The sequence below is a fragment of the Manihot esculenta genome, chromosome 3, assembly GCF_001659605.2.
Source record: "Manihot esculenta cultivar AM560-2 chromosome 3, M.esculenta_v8, whole genome shotgun sequence".
In the NCBI taxonomy this organism is placed as follows: domain Eukaryota; kingdom Viridiplantae; phylum Streptophyta; class Magnoliopsida; order Malpighiales; family Euphorbiaceae; genus Manihot; species Manihot esculenta.
The window spans coordinates 30,827,001-30,836,274 of NC_035163.2; the positions used below are offsets into that span (position 1 = coordinate 30,827,001).

The 9,274-nt window shown below is 33.7% G+C and overlaps 1 protein-coding gene across 4 annotated transcripts; it reads right to left on the reverse strand.

Annotated features, from left to right (window-relative positions):
• On the reverse strand, positions 1–4,997 carry LOC110611793. 4 transcript variants are annotated; one of them, XM_021752274.2, is made up of 13 exons: positions 4,559–4,975; positions 4,231–4,463; positions 3,971–4,150; positions 3,738–3,848; positions 3,090–3,425; positions 2,800–2,976; positions 2,432–2,716; positions 2,169–2,291; positions 1,885–2,082; positions 1,505–1,758; positions 1,224–1,428; positions 785–1,090; positions 1–649 (listed from the first exon to the last, which is right to left on the reverse strand). In XM_021752274.2, the coding sequence occupies exons 2-13, from the start codon at positions 4,408–4,410 to the stop codon at positions 335–337; spliced, it is 2,670 nt and encodes an 889-aa protein (XP_021607966.1). In that variant the 5' UTR covers positions 4,411–4,463; positions 4,559–4,975; the 3' UTR covers positions 1–334. The 4 variants fall into 4 exon arrangements, 3 of the variants coding, with proteins under 3 accessions (XP_021607966.1, XP_043811102.1, XP_043811103.1); XM_043955167.1 differs by having other exon boundaries at positions 4,231–4,974; XM_043955168.1 differs by lacking the exons at positions 1–649; positions 785–1,090 and having other exon boundaries at positions 1,248–1,417; positions 4,231–4,991.
• Between the last annotated feature and the right edge of the window lie 4,277 nt (positions 4,998–9,274).

The window sequence follows — 9,274 nt, forward strand, 5'->3', positions numbered from 1 at the left end:
TGAGAAATTTTTAGCTGAAGATCTTTCTGCATTAAACAAAAATCAGGCCATTCATGGACATCTTCATATTTTTTCAGTGTTTACAGGTCGTACATTTCTAACGTTGAACTGTGGGATTACAAACAATTTACCTCCAACAAGAGAAAGACAGAAGCAACTTTTCAACGGTATGTGTTCATGTTTCCTAAGCTATCCTTTTTCTTTCATAGAGCTAAACACAAAGTACAGTCAGTGCTTTCTAGATGATATTTCAGTCCCTTGAAAGTTTCTATTGCCAAGAACGAAACTTCTGTACATTCTGGAGAAAACAAGTAACTTCCTGTTGTAAGAATAATTAGTTTAATCCATTATTATGATTGCTAGAACTTGGTTGTAAACTCCACATTCTCCTCTGCTCCTCAAAGCTTCCTATGACTGCAGATTGCTTCTTAACTCCCAATTGCTTTGCAAAAAGATCATAATATGCTACAGGGTCTACACTTTCCAATATTTTCACTAATTTTCCTTGTTTTTCATCCACCACAATTTGTCCATCTTTGGATTCAACACCTTCAGCCAGGACCTTAATGGGCTTCATTCGCGAGATTGGATTCAGCAAGGAGTCCCCAGCCAAGACTACTGCACCAAGAATTTCCCCCAAGAATGTGTCCTGCAGAATAACATCATTCTGTAATAGCAGGAAAAGCAGCAAGCAGGAAAAGCCAAGAATCAAGATATTCATTGATGATAAGACATGTTACTAACAGAACTTAGTTTAGTTGCCATATTTATTTATTTACTTTACCATGTGATTGTATCTGTGATGAGTTTGTTGCAACCGGTAAAGCCTTGACAGCAAACGGAGGGCAAACGATGCCTCTGGTGTCCTGTTTGTCTTCCTTAACTTTTGCAGGATCTTGGAAAATGAATTTGTTTTGCGTTGGGCGTTGATTGGAATGAGTATGATGTTTAGGGGTGACTCAAAAACTGTCTTTGCAGCCAAGGGGTCAAGAAACATGTTCATTTCTGTATATTCATTAGAATGGATGGTCAACACATTTCCCTTGTCCAAATTGCTGCTGCTAATGTGTCCTCCAACAACATACACATCCTGCAATGAAATTCAAGACGAATTTAATGTGTTATATTAAATTCACTGCAATGTAGCTAACTGTGGACATTTTGAAGATAATATGTTTCCAGGAGGTCTTAACAGCTATTTCTGAATTGACAAGTCCACTGACCTGAATCGCAGAGCTTGCATTTTTCCTTGACTGGATAATCTTTGCTAAATTAGTCAATGGTCCATTGGTCAATATGCTAATCTTAGATCCTGGTTCCAATTTTTCCACTATGGAATCCCAAATTTCAAGTGTTAAAGGCTGTCTAAGCTGTGGATGGTCCGTGTCACGAGGGGCTCCAAATTTTACTGAGTTTTCTGCAGTATACCTTTGTAAGAGAAAACAAATTTGAGCCCTAGACTGTTCAAGCAGAAAACAGAATATCACCAACAATACAATTGTACCTTCTGGGGCTTCGTGGCAGATTTCGTGCAAGTCCATATAGGGTGTCTGAATCCAAAAATCCACCACTTCCATGTGGAATGGCCTTAACATACCTGCAGTCTCCAACAGCTGAGAAGATTGGATCAGACTGGTTGACAGCAAATACATCTCCAAGACCAACTGGAATATCATCACGACCCATCATATGCAGTAAATCATAAACTAAGTCTATAGTTGCAGCATTCGCCCAGCCGGTTGGACTTACAATGATGGCCTGGAGGAAAATAGCAGCAGGTTGCAAATTCAATTAATTTTTTGTCCTGTCAACGAGGCAGAATAGCTTGGTTTCCAAATTATGTTATGCTTCTAATTTTAGCTAGAAAATGAGATACACATTTACCTTGAGGTTAATCACTTCTACAGGTAATTTAAGAAGGTAGAAGAGAGCTACAAAATCTCCAGCACTCATATCCATGTCAAACACAACAGGTTTTCCCTGTTTCTTGCTTCCGAAATCTGGTTTGTAATAAACTTCTTTGTAATTTGGAAATTGTGTTGTAAAATTGAACCTCCCAGTTTGTTGAGGGTGATTTAGAACCTGCATAAAGAAGTTCATCAGTTTCTCACTTCTCAGCACATCAAGCATCCAATAACTAAAAGCAGTTGTTAACTTAATGAACTTACATCCAAGAAACTCTTGAAATATGCTCTGTCAAGTTCACTACTAGTGTCTGGATTAGGTTTTGCTCTCGTGGCGACGAGAACTCTTACCCCCTCTGCACCTGTCACCTCCTTTGTGAAGCCATCCTGTCATCATTATGTGGAACAAAAGGTTCAAGATATATGAAAATTTTTAAGAATGTAAAACATCAGGTAAATCTTCATACTACAACCTTAACAAGCTCAAAGAAAACAAGCATTTAGAGGTCTATGTTTTAATTAGTCACCTGGCATCTTCCCTTCCCATTCTGTACAATGCAGAATGGATCTCGGAGGCCTGTCTGAACATGTCCACTGTGAACTCCACCTTTCTTTAGATTGAACTTTGGAACTCTACGGCCATCAAAGAATGGATTTGAACTATCATATATTCCATAAGGTTCATTTGAAGTGACTACAGTTATGTTCATATATTCCATTTCAGCAAACTCATTTTCTTCATTTTGGTTATGCAAATTACGCAGGCTAGAAACTGCTACACCAGATGTAAATGAATCCCACATGAAATAGCTCTGCAAGATGTTTACTAGATTATACTTTTGAGAATAGAACTTACATAAGACAATGAGACAAAGAAGCATCTTAAAGAAAATACCGTATAAAATTGGTCATCAAACCAAGTATCACGAGCCATTTTCAAGGATTGGAAGCAATATTGTGCCTCATATGTATGCTGGCTGTTCTCAAATGTCTTAAAAAAATCCTCATTTATAGGAATTGTGTTTGTTGCATCCAGGGGCACCAGGGTGACTGGTATTCCAGAATGGATCACCTGAAAATAAAAGCATTGATGTCACTGCCTTTTGCAGGCAATCTTTGGTGTTCATAATTGGATAAACTTGCCAAGGATCATAGTTTCCTAGATAGTTTCAATGTGTTGCTTGCCTGATATGCAGCAAAAGGATCTCCGAAGATGTTAAACTCCGCGTAAGGATTGCTAGTGTAGTCTGTGAACAGATTTCCATGGTCACCACACTGTCTTGGCTGGCAAGATGAGCCGGAGTTTTGTGTGCAACAGCCGGTTGGGTTTCGAGACCTCACGCCACCTCCCATTATATATATATGCTTAATATTCTTCTTCAGGTGTGGATTGTTCATAAGAAAAATGGCAAAGTTTGTATGAGCCCCTATTATGATCACAGCAATAGGACCTGCAGATATTTTATCTATCAGCACTTGCTGGGTAGTAGGTTGTCGAAGAGGCGAATATTTCCTGCTGCCCTGGTTTATGAACAGAATCTGTGAGCTTCTTGTAAATATTATAACACAGAGGACTTCAAGAATATCCTAATCAATTGACCAAGTGATTCAACTATTTTCCTGGGGTATGAATATTCATATAGTTCAATGACAGTTCAAATGATGAGCATCTGAATCAGTCTGTCAAAGCAAAACTTTAATTAAGACTGATTTGGGTACTCATCAATACATCTCAGACAAACATATTGCAGAACCAGAAAGTTCCTGGTTTCGTTCCCCAGAAAATTCTGATATGAACCAAGAACATGACACAAGATATCTCCAGTTTCATACCTGCGGTAGGAAACCTTTCCTTAGGCCATAGTTGGAATCAATGTCTAGCTTTCCTCCAAGACCTACAGGAATAGCTTGTCTGTATCTGCAGCCTCCTGCTGTTGAATTTCCCTATTCAATATCCATAGATATCAATAAAATTCCTCATTGGCAACATGTTAGTAATCAAGCATGCAACTTTCTTCCTCCTCTTCTTCTTCTTAAATTGAAAGAGGATGCTAGCTTGAACTCACCTGCTCAATTAATGGAAGATATCCACCAACATTTGGGAGCATAGTACCATCTTCTAGTATTCCACCCTCGCCTCCCACTCCAACTGCTATATCGTCCCGGCCCATCATGTAAAGAATGTCATAGATTTGGTTCACGGCATGCCCTGCATCAGTCCATGCATTTGCATTGATAGTAATTGCCTGTGCCAAAGATGATAACTAGAGTCACTGAATCTTTTTTGCAATGGACAATCATGATTCAAAACTGTAAAATTTCTGACCTCCAACTCAAATTCTGATCTGTTAAGCTTCAACATGTACAAAAGAGCAAAAAAATCATCAGTATCAACATCTGTATCCAAAAGAATCCGATGTGGTCTACTTTCCACAGGATGCACATTAGCAGCAGCAAGTCCTGTGATGAATACAAGAACCACCCAGAAAGTTCTCTGCAATAACATTTTCTGTATTCCAATCACAACCCTCAAGAATCTATTTTCTGCAAACCTGCAAACTGTTACATCTATCTCAGTCTTGAAGCAGAATGAGTAAAAGGAAAGCAAGGATACAAGAGAAGATGAAAATATTCAAGGTATAAAAATGGCTCACATGTGAAGGATTGCTGTAAATATGGCAGTAAGCAAGGAGAAGAGACAAAGGAGAAGCAATTATATGAATAGATTCTTGTTTAGTTTTACGAGAGGAAGAAAAGGGTATCATTATCTTATATCAGAAGAAATTATTTAATTTTGAAAAGTCATGAATGTTCATGGGGCTGACCTGGTCAATTTTAGTTATATTAACCTTGGTACACCATGTGAAGTTACTGTAAATTCATTACTCTTTTTTCTTTTTGTAATTAATTTCCAAAGCAGAAGTGGGCAGAAATTTAATATAGGATCCAAGTTTTCCACAAATCAATGGCTGCAAAATCATTGAAGTAAGTGGATATGCTAGAAATGTGGAGTTTAGTTAGACTGAATGTATGAAATGAGCAACTGATAACAAAGGAAGAAAAGAACACATCAAGATTTAACTTGAATCTAAATTGAGAAAGAATTGATTAATAGAAGAAAAAGTTGTTCTCCAAATCATTGAATTGACAGCAATAAATCCAAAATTTGATCTCAAATGAATTTGAAGCATACCAATTAGAACAACAGAAATCATTGTTTCCACTATGATTTTATTGAAGAAAAAAACAATAGTGGAAAAGAGAGGACCTCATTAACATATAGAAAAAAGATATAATCAAAAACCCACTTTTTCTTTATAATATTAGGTGCTTTTCTTGACTAATTTTTCTTTAAAATTTAATATTAAGTAAGTTTCTAGGATGATTCCTCCTCTTTACATTAATATAGAAAAATTAAATTAATATTATTCTTGAGGTTAGCAATATGGTGGTGTTGACTGATGAGTAATGTGCAGCAAATTTATAGGGGATGGCATTGGCATGTGGACATGTTTGGATTAAAAAGATTGGACTTGACTATTTTTACACTTTATGGAAACATGAATATGTACAGGTTGCTATTCAACAATTTGTGATCTTGTGATTTAGACAAAACAATGGAAGTGGATCCCACTTTCAGATCCTTGTTGATCCTAAAATACCAGACCAAAGATGACACACCCCAGAAAAGAAAATACTATTTATTTGTTCACAATTGTCCATATCCACCACCTACCCCTCTTATTTCAACTGGGTTTTTATCCAATTGCATCAAAATCTCTTCCATTATTGCATTTTTAAGATATATCTACTGTTCAAATTATTACCTTCTACTATGTATGACTATTCTTTTTTTGTAAGAAGGGAAAATAAATTACCACACTATTTTTTAGTAATTTTAAATTCAATGTCCAAGATGAGAAAAGCCATATTATTTTTCTTAAAAAAAGTTATAATTATTTTGATAAAAAAGAAGAATTAAAGAGGCAGAGTGGGGAGACAAAAGGGCAAGACGAGAAATTAGCCTTACGTCGTGGGTAATAAGCACTTGTGTTTTTACTTTAAAGAGGATCCAAATCCTATGAAAAGTAATTGCCACGTCACCAACCCTTGCTTTCCCTTAAGGATTCACACGTTCCACGTGTTCTGACATGACACGTACTGGATTTCGATTTGAGAAAATGTATTTCTTCTTTGTAGGTCCCACTACAAGATTCTAAGACACTGATTGGCCGTCTCTCTCCATTCGTTTTTTCAAAACTTTGTATTAGATTAATTAATTAATCGATTTGTGCGCTCTTACGTATGTGGTTTTGTAATGCGTTTCCCACGTGGATTGTGCTTTTTATTTTTTCGGTTTTGGCCGTTGGAATCTCCACATCTTTTGACTGCTTTGCTTTCCAACACTTTCCCACTTGCAATTCCTATTTCCTACTATTAAGGATAATTCTCAATTGATAATCACTAATTTTTTAATTGAAAATATTATTTTCAAATAAAATAATAAAAAATATTATTAAATTACCTTCACCTCTCACAATTTTACTAGCAAGGAAATTACAATCGAAGGGCTACAAATGCAAAATTTATAGAACAGTTAAGCTCATTAGAATGCCTAATAACTTAATAAATAATAATTAATAAACGATTTAATAATTTTTATTCTAAATAGTTAAAAATAATTTAATTAAATTTAATGTCTAAATTAATAATTATGATATTGATATTATTTATCACATGTTAATATTCTTTCCGTTTTATAATAATTATAATTATAATATTATTTCTGATATTTTAAAAAAATAATTTTTTAATTATTTTAGTTTAGCTTGAGCAAAAAGGAGCTTTCCTTTCTCCCACAAATTGCAAGTTTGCTTATTTCGGTCAAATCTCTAATCTCACTTTTCTTTATTAATAATAAGGTTTTTGACACGTAAGAGCTATGACGTGTCCGTCATTCATCAAAGATCAAACTTGATCATGGCCTGGGTCCCTCAAAATTATATATTCAGTATATAAAATTTGAGTAATTTGATTATAATTAAATTATTTTAACGAATTCAATTAATTTAAAATTTTAATTTTCTATTTTTTTTACATGCAACAATGTAAACAATTAAATAATTATAGTCTCAAATTGACTTATGGATGATTTGTCATGAAATTGTTTATATTTATTTAATTTAAAAAATTAAATATATAAATTTTATTGTATTATGATAAAATTAACATTTTAATATGAAAACGCAAGATTCACCAATTCTATATACAAATAGAATAGAATTGTTATTAATCAATATACTTTTAATTTTATAAATTTTATTTACTTAAATAATTTTTTATTGAATTTTCAATTACACTTATTTTAAAGATATTAAATTTTATTAAATATTAAAAGGGATTTTAAAAATTTTTTAAAAATAAGATAAAATTAAATATAATTATAATCGTTAATTTATATATTATTAAAATGTAAAAAAAATACTAAGGGACAAAAAAATCAAGATTAAAAAATAATCTAGGGTAAAGGTTGTACTTTGTTTTGCATAGTGGAACAAACTACAACACACACATAAGGGAATTAAGTTGGTCATTGGTCCCCTGCAATACCCTATTAATCATGACCTTAATTAGTATATTAAATCAAAGGAATTAAGGCAAATGCTCCTTCCATTTAGTGGACACATTTATAATATCTAAAAGATGGGAGTATGATTACTCTAACAATGCCGCCATTATTTTGGTAGGTTAACACCTAGAGAAAGAGAAGAACATGGAATCAAATGGGTGTTCTACAAGTAGAGTCTTATAATAGCTAATGGGTATGTGGTGCTAGGTCACAACTCAGCCACCTTCATTGATTAAGCAAAGGCAAGGTCATAGGTTTAAAGCTTTAATCAATTCAAGCCTACCTTGTCAAGGACATCATGTCTCTCATCATTATCTTTCTTTTGACTATATATAAAATTCACTCGTGCAATAGGAGGAGATTATACTACTAGTTGAACTAGCCCTATAGCCTTTTCAAAGGAGTAGGTTTTATAAGTTTAGTTTCCTTGAAATTCAAGGAAGTGTGCATGATAAGAGTAGTTTGTAGAATTTAGTGACTGTGATCCAAAGTCTGAACTTACAAGTCAAAAGCTTTCAAATTGTAGAATGAAGACCAAGTATTTATGGAGAGATTTTAAAGATAAATAAATAAAGTTCATTGTTTTATTTTTTTTCATATATTTACTGTTGTACCAATTAAAAAATTCTAGTTGTATCATCATTTTATAATATAATTTCTGGTTCACATGGGCTCCATTAGGATTGTACTTGGGGATTTAAGATGTCCAAGATCAAAGCACGTGTTAGTCGACTTGCGTACGTCAAGGAAAAGAAGTCTGAAATGAATTGATTGGCGTTTGTTTCTTTGTAAGAACATTGAACTGCCTTGCCGAAACAAGGGCCGAAAGGCTGAATTTTGAGCACAATCTCCGCATATTTGACTATGATATGCACTGTAGAATAGAATATTAGACGTGATCATCTTCTGCATGTTTTGTAAATGGCATTATTTTGTTGCCTTGGTTAGTAGGAAGTAAGATCTATCCTAGAGTTGCGCATTCTGGATTAAACAATTTTCCAAGAGGAAAAAATTTGACCTACCATGCAAACCAATGAGCAGTATTGATAATCTAACGCTTATGGCTCTCTTCACATTGAGAAATGCCAAGCACATCAGATACCTTGTATTTTATATTTATCCATTTGACTCATAAGAAATTAAAGCATTCTAATATCTCTGTACTTTCACATTTAATTCAATAATTTTAATTAATTCTAAATTTATTATTCCAAATTTTTTAAATAATTGCAACTATTATCTAAGTTCTAAAATTAAAATTTTATACATACAACATTCAATGTCTAAAAAGTTTACTTCACTTTTCCTTTTGAAGAGTATGAAATTTTAAATAACATGCCATGTGCGCAAAATTTCAATTCTAAATCTTGATTTAAGTTAAATTACAATTGCACCAAATCAACACAAAAGTTGAGATAGTAAATCCAAAAATTAAAACATTTAAATAATATTTTAGCAATTTTTTTTTATTCTCCAATTGACCTAACCATTCAATGTACAGGTAAGAATTTTAGTCATAAAACTATTACCATGAGAAAGGGCTAAAGGATAGACAGTCAAGACTAAAGTTGGCTTGGACTTATGCAACCGGGTAGTATTTGTAACTTAGATCAGGTTGGGCCACTGCAAATCAAAAGTATATTGGGAATGCTGATAACGATGGATCCCGATGTACAAATACAAGAACCCCGGTCCGATCCGATTATAAAAAGTCAATTTAATATAGTATGATCAATCTTTC

Coding starts and splice junctions, on each gene's coding strand:
- LOC110611793 (XM_021752274.2), bottom strand. CDS start 4,410: ATGTTATTGCAGAGAACTTTCTGGGTGGTTCTTGTATTCATCACAGGA. Junction 2,292..2,431: donor ATGGGAAGGGAAGATGCCAG/GTGACTAATTAA, acceptor TAATGATGACAG/GATGGCTTCACAAAGGAGGT. Junction 2,083..2,168: donor ATTTCAAGAGTTTCTTGGAT/GTAAGTTCATTA, acceptor TTCTTTATGCAG/GTTCTAAATCACCCTCAACA.